We start from the raw sequence: 19,012 nt of genomic DNA on the forward strand, positions 1-19,012 counted from the left end.
TGATCTATTTGATATTTTCTTTAGCAGTCTGGACAACAGGGTACAAAATACACAAGTGTAAAGAGGAACTGGGAGAAACTAGGAACGCTTGGCAAATAGGAATATAATTGATCTGAACAGACTGGAGTAACAGTTCAACATAAATGAAAAGTAAAACACAATATTACAGTTAGGAAGGAGAAAAGTTCATAGAGGCAAAAAATTATGGACAACTGACTAGACAGCAATACTACAAAAAATGAACAAAGTAGTAATGCTTCATAAACTGAATATATAAGCAAGAAACGCCGTAGTACTGCAAAAAAAGAAAAAGTGTAAACAATCTGAAAACAGTCCAGAGGACAACTTAATGAACACAGTAATAGTCTTGTCAGTGGGACAAATATTTACTTCCAAATGCATTTAATTTCAACCACACCAGCAACCCACTAAGACCAATTCCATTTTAAACACATAAGTAAAACACCAAGTCATAATTACCTGGGGTAAAGGTCCAAATAGAACTGCCCTAACGTTTCCCCTGTTGAATTATCCTTTACTGTGTAAAGAGTAACGCTGTCATGCCAAACATGAGCACTTTCTACTTGCTCAAATACAAGTCCCAGCAGCTGCTGGTAAATATTCAGTAAGCCTTCTGTAACAGCCTCAATTGGGAAGTATTCCTTCAGCTTTTCTTGATCTATGGAGTACTTCAGTTCTTCTGTTTTGTTCATATAATAATGAAGATCCCACGCATTGATTCTTCCATCATAATCAGAGTTTCTTTCTTTACACTCCTTTTTCTTCAAATCTAGAATGAATTCTCTTTCTTCCTCAAGCAATGGCTTTAGCTTCTTACTCAAATCATCTGAAACAAAGATTGCCTTGGAATCAACTTCTGTGTTCCTTACTGTAATGCTTATTCCTATAAAATAGACTCATAACTTTAAATACATGCCCCAAGAGTGGATACTAGAGTTTTCCATTTGTTGACTAACAGCAAGCAAACTGTCTGCTTTCTTGTCTTAATGAGTTTTAATTGCAGGCATGCTATAAATAATACAGGAGACCACATAGGCCTAGCAGTACTGTGAAGGGTTTTGGTAAATTTAGACTTTTTCAAAGACATCAGAAATGGAAAGTAACACTAGACACTTTTGCTTGAAGCCTTTGATTTTACCTCATGTAATCTCAGTTCTCTTGATGTGTTTCTGCAGAAACAGCCGAAGACTACAACTACTATTAGTTACTGGAAGCGCAACACAAAATTCAAACGCTACTTTTTCTTCCAAGACTTTTCAAAACAGATTATGACCTACTTCTAGCTAAAGTCCTATAAAAGAACAAGAGACTTTTTTATAAAGAGTTCTTGCCTATATGATGACTAGCTTCTAAATTACCAAAGCCACTGGATATTAATCTCTATGATCGCAATTTTTTCTAGTATAGCTTTTCTTGGACAAGAAAGGGTCATAGCACTATGAATCCAATATACTGAATATAAAACATCTAAGCTTACTGAAACTCCCATAAAGGACATACTGTACTTACTCTCTTTTAAGTATTTCTGGACTACCAGACACTTTTGTCTTCTTTAAGAATTCAGGTTAATGTTCACTATTGGTACCTATCATGTAAAATTTAGGAATTGCCACTCCTGTTTCTAGGTAGGCTGTGAGGCACTATATGCATTTACATGACTGAAATACTGTTTGCAGCTCATATTAGGCTAAATTCAGAATATGTCATAGGACAGAATGCTTTTCTTCCTAGCCATAAGATCAGCTTATGAACACTGATTTAAAATGTGAATATATATGAACAAAGCAGAGGAAATCATACTGTCATGATTGTAGCTGAGGATATATCAAAAGACCTAAATTAAAGCTGACAATTAATTTGATGAACATTCTCCCTCTACGAGAATTACCATGAAACATGACATTTATGAATAGAAAAATATATGATTTCATACTGTAAAAACTTAGTCACAATAATAACTGCTAAATTATGATGTGTGTCAGCTTCAAAACAATTGAAAAAACACAGTATTATAAAAGCCCACTTAGAATTACAAAAATATAATGGATAGAAAAGAGTCCAAACTACCTGAAGTACACTTAAAAAAATCAGATAATTCTAACATTTAATTTTAAATCAAAATTAAGTGTAAGTTCATTGACAAATATATGGGTAATTGGTATTGCCAAATATGGAGCTGAGCTTTTGAATTCCAGATTTAATCTATCATTCCAGATTTAATTTTTTAATTCAGCTCATGGAAGTTGCATCACCACATACTGTAATCTTTCATTATACTTAATGCAGTTGTATCAGAAAAAGACATTAAAGCTACAGACACACAAAAAATTGCAGCTAACCTAAGGGAATGAAAAGCTGCAACTGTGACGCAGCCTCTTGAACTAATAAAATTGCTTAGGCTGCACGTGTTATTCTGCTTCTAAATTATGATAACTGCATTTTGGGATAGAGAAAGACAGAACCGCTTGCCTATATTGGCTGTCACAGAGCAGTTATTTTCAGATTTTGGTCTTGTGCTTCCCTGTTTTGGAGCAATTGCATTTGTACAGCTATGGTCTAAAAAAAATACATGCCAGAACAGAGGCAACAGAGAGTTCCTTTTCTATCTAAACATGATGGACACTGTGACCCAATTATGTCTTTAAATTTGTCTTGGCTGAGGAGTCATGTTGCCACACCAAATATAAAAGTATTGTTTATAAATAAGAACAAACCTAAGAAGGCTGTTACATTATCTGTGCTCTTTGCAGTGTTTACCTCCAGGACAAAGTTGGCATGTGTATTATAACCAAGAAGTTCTGCTACTTTTGCCCTTAGTGGAAGCAATTGCTGAAGAATTGTTGTGTTCTCCTAAAAAAGAAAGGAGGGAAATTTGTAAAGTGAAACCAGAAAATCCATGTTATCGAAACAATAATCTGAGTAATATCTGTAATCACAAGAAACAGCAAACATTTAAAATGAAACCCTTTAAGATATAAATTCAGAATAATGTAAGTTTAGCTAGATCCTTGTAATTTGTTTGTCATAGCATTTGATTGCAGGTAGCTAGTTTTCTAGTCAATCTGAGTCATTACTCTCCCTATTATAATTTATCTGTTTTAATTAATCTAAAGATACAGCATTTCCTTTTAGGATAATAACAAATCTTTGACTGTTGCACAGAGTTTATTTCCTTTATCAATCATTTAAATGTGAAAGATAACAGGGAAATGGCTGACAGCAGGCTTAATTGCTTGTTAGTGGTGAAGACAGACGGCAAAGCTATTGTGCCAATGTTCAAAGATTGTTTGCACATTTCCCTCTTCTGTCACTCTGACAATAGCAGTCAGAGAAAGAGATCTGAAACACAAAAATCACAGGCCCTGACCTAAATGCGGTGGAGAATCCCTGAGAAGCTGAAAATGTAACTGTGTTAACCTCCAGTTCTGGAAAAGTGAGATTTCTCAGGGAAAAACCTTTTTTTCCAAGCACTAGGTTTGAAAATTGTCCCACAGTTTTAACAGCAAATCCCTTTAAGTGTGATGACTTGCAGAGTGTTCAGTTCTTGGTGCCATTTTATCTTATCTTGTACTCTTCACATTTCCCAGGCCTTCAAGTACAAAAGCTCAACTCTGCCATTGTTCTCTAACAAATGGTTGGTATAATTGCCTGAATGACACTTCTTCTACCCTTTCTATCCTTTTCATTATTTTTGTACCTGTCTAGATGCTTGGTCTCACCAGTATCAAACAAATTATTTGTGAAATTATTTCTTTGTTTTATAAGGCATGTTTTCAGCTATTTTTCAGATAGTTAAATGAATCTTTTATAAAAACTGGGTTTTTTTTTTAACATCTAATTAAAATTCTCATCAATATGCAATGTGTTAATTTCACATTTAATCACCTGTATTTCATAATTAAAATGTGTGCTTAAATAACCCCTCTCATTCTGAAGAATCCCAAAGTACTACCGAAGCTACAATCAGATGTCCTTCTCTGGGAGGGAAGTGCCAGTAAGCAGCTGCAGAACACTGCAGGGAAATTTGGCAAAAGATCAAAATCCTACTTCTATTTACAGCACCACTGAAACTTTAAGATACGTACACACACACACAGGCGGATCATCAACTTCTAAGGTCTTTAGACATCTGAATAAACTGGAGCAAGGAACTGTTAAATATCACACTGCTAACTTCTGATTTCATAGTACTAGACAATATATAGAATTCAAATCTAATATTTGAATGTCTAGCTCCATTTTTCAACTCTGTTATCACCCGGTGGAACAGTCAATATACGACATACCTCTTTGCATCTCGAGTTAAAGGCAGATTCCATTTTTCTCCTGGTTTCCGAAATGCAGCACTTCTTCATGACAGGAAAATAGTGGGGATACTTTAAAGTAATTTTATATTTGTCTTCCTCAGTCTTCTCTAAACTCTTAATAAAGTCATCAGGAAGGCCTTCTATAGAACATAATTTAATAAACAATGTTTACCAGAATTACCTACTCCCCTCTCTTTTTGCGAGATTGTTGCATTTGTTTTGCTGCAATCTAATTTGACATCAGAAATCTCCACGGAAATACCACCTTTGTTTTTACCACTATTTGCTAAAACTTTTTCAAATCAAAAGCCAAGTAAAAATTGGAAACACTTGTGAGCAAAAGAGAAATATATGTAAGGCTACCAGATAAAAACTGAGTATGACATAAAAAAATCTCTGGTGTTATTAAAGCACATTTTATGCCCTGCCCTTCAGATAACGAATCCCCAAATTCTCTGTCACATGAAATCTCTAGAACAGTTTAAATGATTGAGGTAGCTAAAATATATTGCAGGACAGAAAAGTTTTTCCAATAATTGCAATGAATATAATACACAGGGGATTGCCTGATGGTGGAGAACTGATAAAAGAAGCAGAGAAGAGTAAAGTTATGGAAAAAAAAAGTAGGACAGATGTGCTAACTTGATGCAAGGCAAACACTTCAGGAAGCACATATCTATGAAGAGATCATAAACACCTACAAAGGGTAATTCTAAACTGACTTTGGGGAAGGATTAAAAAGAAAACAGAGAAGACTGGAAAACAGTCAGAATTTCACTTCATCTAACCATCATTCACTGGGCCAAAAACGATTGCTCCAGTAAAACTGGAAGGTTGAAGAAATGGAAAGAGCAAGCATACTACTTACCAAGTTCTTCCTTAGAAAATACAAGAAATGTGTTTTCCTCATTCAGGTTTTTATTAAAGTCTATACACAGCTCACTCAATTTTTTCTTCATTGTCTTTATTTCCTGTATCGGGTATAAACTGAACTTAGTGGAAAAATAAAAATCAAACTTGGCAATTACTATCTTCCACATGAATAGTATTTCACTTTTTCCAGCTAGGCTCTCTAATAGCCAACAGCGAACACCAGCATTGAGCAAGTAACACTCTGCAGGTAGCGTCACACTTCACTCCCCCTCAGCCTTCCTTTATCTTTCTTTTGGTCCTGAGCAATATTGTTGCCAATGAATCCTGGGTCGGGGCTATTGCTCCGACAACATTTCAAATGTGTTCTCAACTCAGAGGGGACTGAACACAAACACGTTCTCTGAAGAGCATTATGTGCTAACATTCAATTATTTTCTTTTATTTGAAAAGCCTAAATTACAATTTTAAGTGTAAAAATATCCACTAAAATCAATGAGAATCAAAGGAGTAAAAATGCATGCAACCTATTGAAAAACACTCCTTTGGAATTGTACAGGTATGACAAAAAGAAGAGAATACCCACACAAGACAAGACCATTCCAAAAACTTTTTTAAAAATCCTGATATTCACCCATCTGAAACATTTTCTAATATATCTCATAGCATGCCTCTACTCCTTACTGTCAAGTTCACATAAACGCAGTAGTTACCAGTAGAAGAATACACACCAAATACAAAACTTGGCAGAGACTATCATTAGTCAAGTTTTTACTTAAATGTAATTCAACTATTGTCTCCTTATAAAGTATTTCAAAATTCCTGTAGAGCCATCGGTTGCCCTTATGCAATGCAAATACACATGAAACTGTTCCCACTAACTGAAGCATGTGGATGAAGAATGATTATTTTCCTACACAGGGTAAAGTCTATTCAAGAGTCATAAAACGAGATTGTTATACAACATCACTCAGAATTTAAAGAGAATTATGTCAACATCTGAGATGCTGACAATTTTACTTCATGACTTTCAGAAGTGACAAGTGCTTTTATATGCTTGAGTAAATCCTCCCTTAATGGAGCCAAAATTCTCAGTGTGGCTTGTGCTCCCATTAAGCTACCTCAAGTTTTTTTAGTCAAAATGCTAAAATCTTGGACACATTTTACAACACTGGTTAATAATTGAAACTAAAACAGCTGTGTCTTTCTAACAATTATACACACTTCTGAAGCTTGGACTCACAAATACCATTTTTGAGAGGTCTCTTGGCTAGGAATCTACCTAATTTAGGCATTCTCTGTAATCAGAATATATAACAAAAACTCTTCCAGATAGGCTTCTTTTACTGAGGAGGGCTAAGAGAGGTGATGCATACCACCCCTATCCACTGAGTACCGTGGGTAGCTAACAGATTAATTTAAAAACCTGATTGAAGTGATTGAAGTTTAAAGGATGTATCTGGAACTAAGAACAGTTAAGATTAGAGCAGTAATTAAGCAGGTCCAAAAGCACAAAGTTCAAATATATGCTTAGCACAGCTATACAACCGTAATTTCATCCCTTCAACAGTTTGTCACCTTTGCTTTATAAACTAATAGTCCATATTTACATTCTGCACTTCTTTAGGAAGATGGAGTCCGTTTCTTTTTCCCACTTGAACTGATTTCTCTAGATACCGCTTTGTTTCAGGCTTTACATTCTCAAGATCGCAGGTTTGCTGAAATGACAGTATAGAATAATTGAATTTACAACGTGGCGTAAGAAACATACCAAGCATTAGAAGGGTCTTCTAACTGTTGTTCTTTAGAACACTGCCATAGTAAAAAAGGAACATCCCAGATTTTAGTGTGAAGGACTTTCCAAAAACAGTTACCTTATACCATAGTATTCTTATATTGACTTAGCATGGGTTTAAAATAATTTTCTTTTATCAGGTATTTCATCACATTTACATGCTGTCATAAGGGCAAGCCCTTTTAGTTTATAGTACAGTGCACTTAAGCTTTTTCTGTAGAGATAGCTTTCTTATATACACTTGAAGAAAATCAGTGCTATAAGGTAACAGTGTACCTTAAAACTTAGAGGGAATTAAAAAAACCCAAAAGATTAGATGTGTCACTGACAGTTATCAGATGGCATAAAATTTGAGCATATACATCTTCTTTTTCAGAACAAATCAATCAGTGACAACAAATAAAACAGTATTTCTATGTCTGGTTATGCCATTACGAAGATTCTTGAATGGTCATTTCCTAAAGCAACCAACATTGAGACAAAATACTGGTTGTAACATAACATGGATCAGTCCTATGAGGCTCTTCCTTCAAACTGACTACAGCATAACTGTTTAATTCAGAAACTTGCCATTTTGTCCTAAATTGAAAATAATGCTGTACACATTTTAATTTTATCTTCCCTCATCTAAAAGTGAACATTTAAAAAAAGGTATTAACTTATAGTCCTTGTTAAAAAGGACACATTCTATTTAAGTTCGCCCTCAAATATGAAGCTGTTGGAATTAGCTCTGACTTGTCTTAACAACCCTCTTGTCAGCTTACCTGCATACAATTCATTCTTGACTAGCACCTCTGAAAAGTAAGGACGTTGAAACATGCAAATTTTATGAAAGAGTTACACAACTGTGTACAGCTGTCAACTAATGACCTGCCAGTGCAAATTACCTCTCTTCCTTAAACAGAAAAAATAAGAGACAGGAAGCTTGTTTTATTCCAAGAGAAAATAAATAAGAATAAAAACTCTGGAACAGGTATTTTCCCAACTGTCATTTAAAAATAATCCATGCAACAACACATAAACAATGTCTACTCCCACCAGTGCCCTGCATATAGGATTAAAAAAAGTAGTGGAAATTAGTTTTTAGAACCATGAAGGAGCTTAGAACGGTTTAATTTTGTTTTTATTCTGCAAAGCGTAACAAGTTCCGGTAGCATTATGCTACAGCAGGACTGCTAAGCATTAATGCCATTGTGCCTAAAACTCTTATGCATATAGCAATAGTCTATATGCAAGAATTTCTACGTCCAGTGAAAAAAAATGACAACAATCATTTCACTTCGTCTAAAGCAATAGGCAGATTTAACTTAGTTTACCAATGCTGTCATACGATGAATGTTGAATATTTTTTCTTTTTAATATTAGCTGTTTACAGGTAATTAAAAAAAAAAAATCCATAGATTCATGAAAGGATGTTCTAACTACTATAGGTCACCAAACAGCTAAAGTCAATGATGATTGAGCTATGTGATTGCATGGTGTACGCTTCACCACGGCTATGATTTTTTTGCAGCACTTGGCTGTCGCTTTTTTTTTTTTTTTAATAAAGGGATGTAAATGGTGGAAATCTCCTTTTGGGAGGAAAGTAAGTAAAGAAAATCATGCCCTCTGTCGTCTCCAAGTCAAACCTTACATCTCCATCCTCATTTGTGATAAATGCATAAGGCAAGGCACACAGAATATTTCCCAACACAAAGATAAAAAGAATGCTATTACCCTACTTCCTGTGACACTCGGGCTTCCTGCTGTGCTTCTGGCAAAGAATACTCCCTGAAATTCTGCAGCTTCATGAAGATCTTTATGCTACAAGCACTACATCTAGCAGTGTCAATGCTGTGATACTGAGCAAAAATATTTGTAACAATCAGAATTTTCACATATTGTTTTTCCACTGGACAACCCACAATTCCAGGGTTCTTTTTTCTGACCTAAGACTAGTGGGATAGAAAAAGCACAACTTCAAAATGATAGAGGTGAAAAATGCTGATACTGTCACTACATTAACATTTATATTGTGCTAACGGTGCTGCAAGGCTCAAAAATAGAAAGGCTGAGAAAAAAAATGAAGTGCTCTAATCTCTATAAAAAGACACTACTTTTATTACAGTAACAGTTAAGGACAGAAGATTGTGAAAAGTCTCACTGAGTTATTTAGGCATTGTCAGGGATCTCCCAGCCCCTCCATTAGGCATATGGAACTGCAATGCTCCTGAAAATCTCCTGGGCCCAAACCCAGCAGAAGGAGGGAATTTTAGGCAGAAGGAGGGAATTCACAAACACTAACTTCAAGCCCTTAAAGCCAGTGAATATTGGCTCCTTCTAAAGCTGAGAAAGATTCTTTCGGGAAAAAGGAGGAGAGAACTAAGTCAGTGTTCTTCATCCTTCTCTTGATGACTATACATCTCTCCATACACTTCAAAAGAAGTCAATGTTAAATAGCTTCTAGTCTTAATATTAGCCCTTGTGAAGTTTATCTGCAGCACAGACTGCAGCACATCCTTAAGATAAGGATGATATGCATTAAAAAAGACCTGTCAGGTCTTTAAGGATAAGCAAGCATATAAACCCTCATAGGCACACGAACCAAGGGTGCTCTGTGGTCATCTCTGAACTTCGGTCTGATCAGGAAGGTCTATGTCATCCTGTGTTTCTTTGATGAACAATTTCCACAACAGGAGTGCTAATTTTGAATACACTACATATGAAATTTTGGAACTTTCCAGAAGTTTTAGAATGGTCATTGTTGATGATTTTATATACCATTTCACACTTGTTTTGGACAACCATGCTACCTTATTCCACGAAGAAATCTTCAGGCAGAATAAGAAACAAAACCTACTCAGAATAGGAAGAACAAAAACTGCAGCAGCTGTTTACATCAGGCTGAGTTTCCTGAGGGCATGTGGGTGGAGAAGATTGGTAACATTCTTGAGCATGCCTCTGCTTGCCAACATGCGCGGATGTTAGAAGTAATAAAATTTTAAATGATAGTTTCACTACCAAATTCACCTTTATTCCAAGTTTTAGACCCCAAATTAAAAGTTTTCTAAAGAATAAGATCTGGAGCATATTCAACAACATAAATTTATGCAGGAATTTTTTTCCCCTAATGTGTGGGGAAAAGAAAGAGACGAGATTATTTTCAGTTTTTTTTTTAATTAAATACAAAAACCTCACACATCTTCCACCATCAACAGTTCTTAAATAAAGCAGAATTTAGAAAGAATACTAAACAGTTGTTGACTTAGAAAAGTTTAGACCTCGTTAAAGGGAGCAAAAACATTCAGGATGTCACTGAGATCAAGCAGATTTACTCATCATTTAGACGACTGACTGTATTATAAATAACATGGGAGTGTGAGGGCCCTCATTCTCCTCACCACATTTTAATCTGGCCCCTGTGCAGGATCATGAAACTGAATTCATATACATGAACTATTAAATCCTCAGTGAGGCCATGAAAATCCTGATTTAATCAAAATATTTTACTGGCTCATTTAAACTGATAAAACGATTTCAGCAAAACATTTCTGTTTGTGGAGCCCTTTTTTTTTATGTGCTCCTGGAACATGACTTTTCAACTAAGAGTTTCTAACAGGAGAAGGCATTAGAATTTTAGCAAAAATTAACAGGAACTTTGCAATTTGGAAATAGCAAGACTTGATCAGTCTGACGCTATTGGCAATTTCACATCTGTTCTGCAGCAAAAACTGCTACTACTTTCATAGTAATTATGAAGTTGATATATGCTCAGAGGTTGCATCTCTGGAAAACTAATACTAAAACATGTTTGCATGCTGCAGTTAGGCCAAGAAAAATCTCTAACAAAATCAAATGGAGATATAAGCAACAATTGTAACTGTTACAAAAGCCAACTATTCTGCAAAGGAAAATGAAGTAGGAAAGCACCAAATGAAAAAGATTTAAAAAAAAAAATTATAAGAAAGTAATACTAGCAAATAACAGCAATCAGTTTTCACTAGCTACTATCAGAAATTCCTATTAAATTAAAAATATATAGATATACAGATATGGCAGATTAGCCCTAAATGTATCTGTGTATACTATACTGGAGGGTGGGGAAAATCACAGCAAATAATAAAAACATATCAAACCATTTAATTAATAGCAACAGAGCTGGGGGGGGGGGGAGGAAAGGGGGAAGCAACATAAGGCACAGGGGGGGTGTGTGTGTGTAAATCAACATAAGGCACGATCTGCCAACACACAACAGAAGGTCCTCAAAATAGGGCTATTAAATACCTCCACAAACACATAAACAACAATACCCAGCTAGAGGAGAACACTTGAAAATGTGACTAGAAAACACAGCAATAGAAGACAATGGTATTGGAAGGCACTTTAATGAGTTGCTGCAAATATTATTCTGGTTCCCGGTCAACGCTGCAAAAAGCACAAACAACGACTCCAAGAAATAGGGCTCCAATATATTATCAGCATCACAAGAAGGTTAAAAATCGGTGGGTTTGAAAGGGAAGATTCACATCTGAAAAACGCACAAATGTATATATTTTAGTTTTCACATTAGATAGTTTCCTTGCATTATCTTTAAATTACACTTTTGGAAAATTATTACTAAATGTCACTAGATGCACTTGAACAAAAACAAATGTTCTTCCTGTTTGAGCTACAAAAGAAACAGCACAAATGAAGAATACAAGATACTTGTAGGTGCGCAATTAGAAGGGAAGCTAAACAGAAACACAAAAGGAATAGAAACTAATTCAACAGTAAATGTATCCTTTGACTTATTTTATTTTGAGGCTTCAGCAACATATGAGGAGGAGTATACAATGTAGCCATCTATAATTAGCAGATCAAAAGAAGTAATTTTGGCGGTCACTCCCAGTTATATGTTCTCATTAACTTTCATAACTGGAAACTCAACTTTTGTCCTGGTTTCGGCTGGGATAAAGTTAATTTTCTTCCTAGTAGCAGGTATAGTGCTGTGTTTTGGATTTAGCATGTGAATAAATTGATAACACACTGATGTTTTCGTTGTTGCTGAGCAGTGTTTATACTAAGTCAAGGACTTTTCAGTTTCCCATACTCTGCCAGCAAGGAGGTGCACAAGAAGCTGGGAGGGAGCATAGCCAGGACAGCTGACCCAAACTGGCCAAAGGGATATTCCATACGATATGACGTCATGCTCAGTATACAAGCTGGGGGGAGTTGGTTGGGGGCAGTGATCGCTGCTCAGGGAGTGGCTGGGCATTGGTCAGCAGGTGGTGAGTGGTTGCATCACTTGTTTTTCCTGGGTTTTGTTCCTCTCTCTCTCTTTTGTTGTTTTCCTTTTCATTACAAGTTATTATTATTATTATTAGTAGTATTTTATTTCAAGTATTAAACTGTTCTTATCTCAACCCACGAGTTTTCTTACTTTTGCTCTTCTGATTCTCTCCCCCATCCCACCGGGGCGGGGGGAGGGTGAGCGAGCGGCTGTGTGGTGCTTAGTTGCCAACTGGGTTAAACCACGACAACTTTAAAATTTAAAATTCTCAACAACTTCAACAAACAACAGCTTTGGACACAAATTCAGAAGCAGTATAAGCCAACCTAAATACATTGCTATATTGCCTCTCTTCTTGGTGATGCTCTGGGCAAACCAGTTCAGGGAGCTCAGCCAGCAGAAAACAATAAATTTTATTCTTTCTGATGAGTTTCCTTCTGCTAGTTTAGCTTCCTTGTATCAGCTCATTGGAAGATTAGACAAAAGTCAAAGCTATTGCAAGGGAGAGACAAGGATACACACACCTAGACGTGAGAGGCAAAGAGTGGAAGCACCAAGTTACACTGGCTTAAGTTTTTGTGGAACCACAGCCTTTTTGTATAGCTGTTTCCCACTGGAAAGATTTGACTGGTACAGGCACAGGGGAAACACACACAGTGATGGGGATCTTGAAAAGCGCTGTGGATACTAACTTCTTCAGAGAAAAGTTTTTCACTGCTGGAATTTTATCTACATTTCCACAAGTTATGCAGATATCATTGTGATTTACCTGCAAATAAACAATCTTCTGAAACACATCTTCTCTCATGCTCATCTCCACATCAAAATTAGAAAGCTTTTTGTCAGCTTCTGTACTTGCTAAGCGTACCTCTTTGTCAGGTGAGACATGCTGGGGAAAATCCAACATGCTTCTTTCCACTGTTTAAATAAAAGGCAATGAACACTTACACAGAAGGCCAGAAATGCTTTAAGGATAAGGAACTTCCCCCCTTCTGATATTTATAGAAGACATAAGAAACAAGTACCCAAAGCAAGTTGACACTTCAGGTCAGGCTTGAAGCAAATAACGTGATTACAGATAATGTAAAAATGAATAGGTGAAAGGACAAAACCACACACCATTATAACAAATAAACATTTTACAGAAACTATCTATTACCCAAGCCTAATTATCTCATCTTCTTACTTCTACAAAATCAACTGAATGGTGTATAAATATATGATAAATGATTTTTGAAAGATGAACCATTTGTAAGTGAAGACTGACATTGTTTCATAGCTGGCACAGATGCTTCCATGTTCGCATTTAAAGTGAAATGCTCTGAGTCTTTCAAACAGGCCCATCTGTCCTGAAGTTATTTTTACATTGTTATGAGAACAGTGTCTAATCCACCTCTTCTGTGTTTAAGGAGAAACAATTAGGCAAACACAGAAGATGCTGTTTATGTATTCTGAACTTCTAGAGATCAGAACCTGAGTAATACTACTTTTTTAGAATACACTTCTGAGATCAAGTAAATCCTTGCTTATTAAAGGAATATTGCATCTTATAATGGCATTGAATAGAAATGCTAAAATAGAAATGAATCATTATGACAAGCTGATTTAACTTAATTCAAAACCAATTATAATTTCACTCCCCTCCACCTCCCCAAAAGCATGTTTTAGAATAACAACATTTTAGGATGATTTAAAGCTTTGTATTTTATGTCATCTGAAGCTGTTTTATCAAACCCTGAGATACCCTCAGCCCTTCAGAAACCTTTGGAATGCAAGCAAGGGCATATGGTTCTTCTTGAAGTCCATAGGAAACTTCCCCCCCGTCCTTATGCCAAGATGTTTCAAAATGATGAAGTGAGTTTTGGCAGCTTCCAAGTGAAATGTAAGGCCTGTTGTCATCTGTGTCTTTTCAGATAATAAGTTCCAGTTGCTGGGGTAGGCCTTTCATGTACATGTGAAAGGGACACACAAGCCTTAAAAATCCAAGGTTCTAATGGAAGTCTTGCTGTGGTAATACATCCTTATCATATGCTATGGGCTGTTTTACAGGTCAGTCATGCTAATTTCACACAGCCTGGAAGATTAGCATTAACAGCTTAAATATGACCCACTACTGCAATAGCATGTAGAGAAAAAAAGCGTATCTTGGAAAATGCAAATCTTGGTGGCTATGCTGAGAAGCTGACGGCCACTATTTTCTGAATCAAGCACAGATTTTCCTTCTAATTTAATTTAAAGCAGGGAGTTTTATATCTTGGTGAAAAGGCTTACAATAATTATACCAAATACACTGGTACAATTAAACTGAATCTGACAGGAAGCTGTTTGGATGAAGATTACTCAGTCCTTCTGCCAGCACCAATTCCAGTCAATTCATGGGATGTGCCTAAACTGCAATTCTAACTAATGTGAAAGCCAGACTAATATTACAGTACAATCATTTGAGCTGCAGGCTGTTCTTTTTTGCTAGGCGAAGATTTTGCTCCAAGCCAAGGTGGCTGTTTTCAGCACTTCTGTTGCTACTGCACATTTTTTTAGAGGATTTAAGAGATCTTGACATTTTATTACACTGACTACTTTTTGAGAGTCATGCAGCCACCATCTGATAGGCTTTTCAAAACAAAGCCACCCAAGACACGTTTTTATTTTTTCCACCTCCTCTGACTGACAATTACTAACAAATTAACTGAATGACCTGTGTTTGACCATTAAAATCCATCCATGTATTGGCATGTCTAGATTCAGAACAATCTAGAGGTGACTGCATGACCAACACCTCTCCCTGGATTCTTCAAGGCCTTGCAGGCCGTAATATGAAAGTAAGCAAGTAAAGCAGTCTCCTTTCAAAAAAGCATTCAAAAATTCCCCCATTCTCAACCATCACGTTTTCTCTACTAGGAGCTTATCAGCCTTTCCATTGTTCCATTTGACTTGCTCGTCTCAGATTCTGCAGCCTCTGAAAAAATCACTGCTCATCAGGTTTGAATGTACTATGCATAGCACAGATGCCGTAGTCTACACTGTTGCACATTGTCCCCTAGTGGTTGTACACAGTTGGAAAAGAAAATGTAACTGTGTAGAGCTTCACATGCAAAAAGAAAACAGGTGACCAGTGCAGTTCTCTGGATGCATCAGAGATCAACAGCACAGTTTTGCTAATCATTTTTGTCTCTGTAATAAAGCAGCAGAACTTTGTAGCTGATAACATTACATATTGCTGAGAGGTCCTGAAAGATTATTACAACCAGAGGACCCTTGAGAGGCCTCTACACATTCTACGCAAGAACAGCACAGATCAGAATTGTATCTTTTCTCACTGTTTCTTTATGTGCAGATGGAATGCCCTATGGAAAGAATCACAGAAAGCATACACTAACCTGCGTATTCCACTTCTATATCTGCCAAGGCCCGTATAGTATTTTCATGTGTTACTTCTCCAATATCAAGCATCCCGACACTGTCATATACGTGCTTTGTCTTCCTGATTAGTTCTTCTGTTCTTGTTCTAATTTGCTCTGGTGACAGGTTCCATCTCAAAAGGTTTTGGCCTGATGCTATGTATGAAGAAGCCTTGAGCTGGCTAGTAATTTCTGCTCCTAATGTCATTCTCAACACAAGCCGTGGCCCAACGGACCTGAAAGTATAAAAATGATCTTTGCATAGCAAGATTCTAGTTCAAGAAGTAGTTTATAGTAAACATTAAAAAAAAGGCAACAGACCTTTAATAATTACAGGATACTTTTAGAAGCAAGAACAGTCCTTTTTAGAGCCATATCTTGTCCAGCAGGACCATACACAGCCATTACCATTATCAGTTAAGTCTAATTTTAAACAAATCAGAGGTCTGTCTTCTACCTTTTCCATCTAGAGGATGACTAAGTGCGGACAGGGATAAAAACTTTGGTATTGACAAAACCAGACAGATTAAGTTACTATTCAATCTTCTAAGAAAAACAGAATTACAGTTACTGAAACTCCACAGAAACAGACTGTATTTGCATTTCTGAGATAAGGAATAAAACCCACATAGTGATTTGTAGATTATAAAGACTGAGAACTGCAAAGACGTACGAAACAAGACACAAAAAAAGTCATTGGGTCATGTTCATTATAACAAATAATTTTATATTTATATGGGATCTTTGCCACATAATCAGCCATGGGAAGAAAACTTCTAGTTGTTATTAACTTGAAAATTTATTCCTTTAATTGTTGTGGATTTTAAATAGACAGTTGCACTCTATTGCCAGAAGATGTACATGAGTTTACTGTAATTTATGCATTATTAATCCTGATTATATAAATCAACTATATTTCAGCTTTAGCTAGCAGAAAAGTTTACATACGTAACTGATCTTAGTGTGCTGTGCAATCAATGGCTGCCTTTTCAATAATCTTTTTGAAAAAAAAAAAACAAACAAACCCAAAAAACCCCAAACCCAAACCCAAACCCAAAACCTAAACATGACTTGCAGCAACGAATCCAAATATAAGTTAATAAGATACTGGCTTCAGAAATACAGGCTTCTACCCTCCCACCCCAAGAAACCAACACTCAACTTGGTTCTATAAAGGAGAAGGATACAGCCTCAGGTGACTGACTGAAGCAGGGCTACTGGAAACCCATACAGTCAACAAGATGTCCACCTGGCAACTATATTAATAGCTCAGTTATATATGAAGTAGTTGCTGAGGAAGATAATAATTTGATAGTAATTAAAAGACAGTTTGCATTCAAGGAGTAAAACTTGCTTCAGCGTTTAGTATCATAGGAGGCTCATAGGAGCATCATAGGAGGATCTCTGACTGGCAGAGACCTACTATCTGCTTCCCTATTTCAGTCACATAATTAAAAAAAAAAATAAATCACATGTTGTTATGGTAATAATGACAACTTAAAATTTTCAACCATAACTAAAGAAATACAAGAACACACACAGAGAGCTTGCTATGAAGAGGGATGTTTACTTCACACTATTTTACACTAAATACCTTTTTCTCTTAATGCTAGCCACTGTACCTGTATTAATTTTATTGCAAAACCAGTCTGGTATGTGCATAAGTGCTCAGATAGGTTTTGGCATACAATGTAGGGAGCATGCATAAAAGGATAGGCAATTTTAGCCTGAAGGAAAAACAAAGCAGAAGAGTGAAATGCCAACCATCTGAAAAGAGCCACACACAGGGCTTCTGTTGGAAGGCCAAGACTTTTTGTTAAAAGTCTCACTCATCTATAAGAGGAATTCTCTAGAAATAGCCTAGCCAAAACTATTTTTATGCAAGACAAAAATGAAAAACAACACTTCACACATAATGTTGAGAAATTTTTTTTCCTTCTTGCCATAGTTTCTTCAAATCCTCCCATACCAGTGTAGGCAAGATGTTTACTCTTCCTTTCTACTGGCATACAGAAACATCAATGTCCAGCATATTGATGACTTACGTCTGAAAATGAAGCCTGAATAAAGAATATTCCTTCCACCTCTGTTCTTTCTCTCTGATACTAACTCAGTTCTGACATTAATGCCTTAGTAGCTTCTCCACTGGACTATTGAAACTTTGAATCTCAGAAGTTTATGATAAGTGAAGCTGCTTTCATGAAAGCAAAAGGTTAAGTATTAGCATTCTCAGAATGCATTAGTTTCCCATCCCCCAAACCCACTGAATTCTGCCCTGAATCTATAGATCCATTAAAGAACAGTACTTCATTAAGTCATGAACAGCTTCCCACTGGACTGCCCTATGTCTAGTTTTTCACACACTGCTAGCGCAGCTCTGGTACAACCTCATGGGAGCTGAAGGGGAAGCTCCTCAAAAGTAGGTTCAAGGCTCTGAACTGTACCCCACCCCACCCCCGCCAAGAACGTCAGAAAAAACATGAAATGTGCCAAATTAAGGTCAAAATAAAAGTAAAATAGAATCAAAGGAAAACAACAGCCTGAACAACATAAAAGCTGACAACTATGCTAAAGTACAGGATATGAAACAGATATTCTTTTTTAAAGGGAACCTACAGCTTTCTGTCATTCATCAGAATCATGGAATAGTTTGGGTTGGAAGGGACCTCTAAAGGTCATCTAGTCCAACACCCCTGCTGTGGGCAGGGACATCTTCAACTCGATCAGGTTGTTCAGAGCCCAGTCCAACCTGACCTTGAATGTTTCCAGGGATGGGGCATCCACCACCTCTCTGGGCAACCTGTGCCAGTGCTTCACACCCTCAGCGTAAAAAATTTCTTCCTTATATCTAGTCTAAATCTACCCTCCTTTAGTTTAAAGCCATTCCCCGTTGTCCTGTCGCAACAGGCCCTGCCAAAAAGTTTGCCACCATCTTTTTTATAAGCCCCCTTTAAGTACTGATAGGATGCAAGAAGGTCTCCCCAAAGCCTTCTCTTCTCCAGGCTGAACAACCCCAACTCTCTCAGCCTGTCTTCATAGGAGAGGTGTTCCATCCCCCTGATCATTGTTGTGGCCCTCTTCTGGACCCGCTCCAACAGGTCCGTGTCTTTCTTATGCTGAGGGTTCCAGAGCTGGACACAGTACTCCAGGTGGTCTCACCAGAGCAGAGCAGAGGGGCAGAATCACCTCCCTCCACCTGCTGGCCACGCTTCTTTGGATGCAGCCCAAGGTACGACTGGCCTTCTGGGCTGCAAGTGCTCATTGCTGGCTCATGTCCAGCTTTTCACGCACCAGTACCCCCAAGTCCTTCTCGGCAGGGCTGCTCTCAATCCCTTCCCCCCCCAGCCTGTATTGATACCAGGGGTTGCCC

At 36.9% G+C, this 19,012-nt stretch overlaps 1 protein-coding gene across 2 annotated transcripts in view; it reads right to left on the reverse strand.

Moving 5' to 3' along the window:
- Positions 1–19,012, reverse strand: part of NLN (neurolysin (metallopeptidase M3 family)) — a 37,823-nt gene that overhangs the window by 11,587 nt on the left and 7,224 nt on the right. For both annotated transcript variants that reach the window (XM_009327276.1, XM_009327275.1), the window contains exons 2-8: positions 15,622–15,878; positions 13,014–13,162; positions 6,809–6,916; positions 5,197–5,299; positions 4,308–4,468; positions 2,736–2,871; positions 481–847 (exon numbers count right to left, since the gene is read on the reverse strand). In XM_009327276.1, coding sequence (XP_009325551.1) covers positions 481–847; positions 2,736–2,871; positions 4,308–4,468; positions 5,197–5,299; positions 6,809–6,916; positions 13,014–13,162; positions 15,622–15,878 — 1,281 coding nt within the window. The remainder of the gene's footprint in view (positions 1–480; positions 848–2,735; positions 2,872–4,307; positions 4,469–5,196; positions 5,300–6,808; positions 6,917–13,013; positions 13,163–15,621; positions 15,879–19,012) is intronic.

The sequence above is a fragment of the Pygoscelis adeliae genome, unplaced genomic scaffold (assembly GCF_000699105.1).
Source record: "Pygoscelis adeliae isolate BGI_AS28 unplaced genomic scaffold, ASM69910v1 Scaffold26, whole genome shotgun sequence".
Lineage (NCBI taxonomy): Eukaryota > Metazoa > Chordata > Aves > Sphenisciformes > Spheniscidae > Pygoscelis > Pygoscelis adeliae.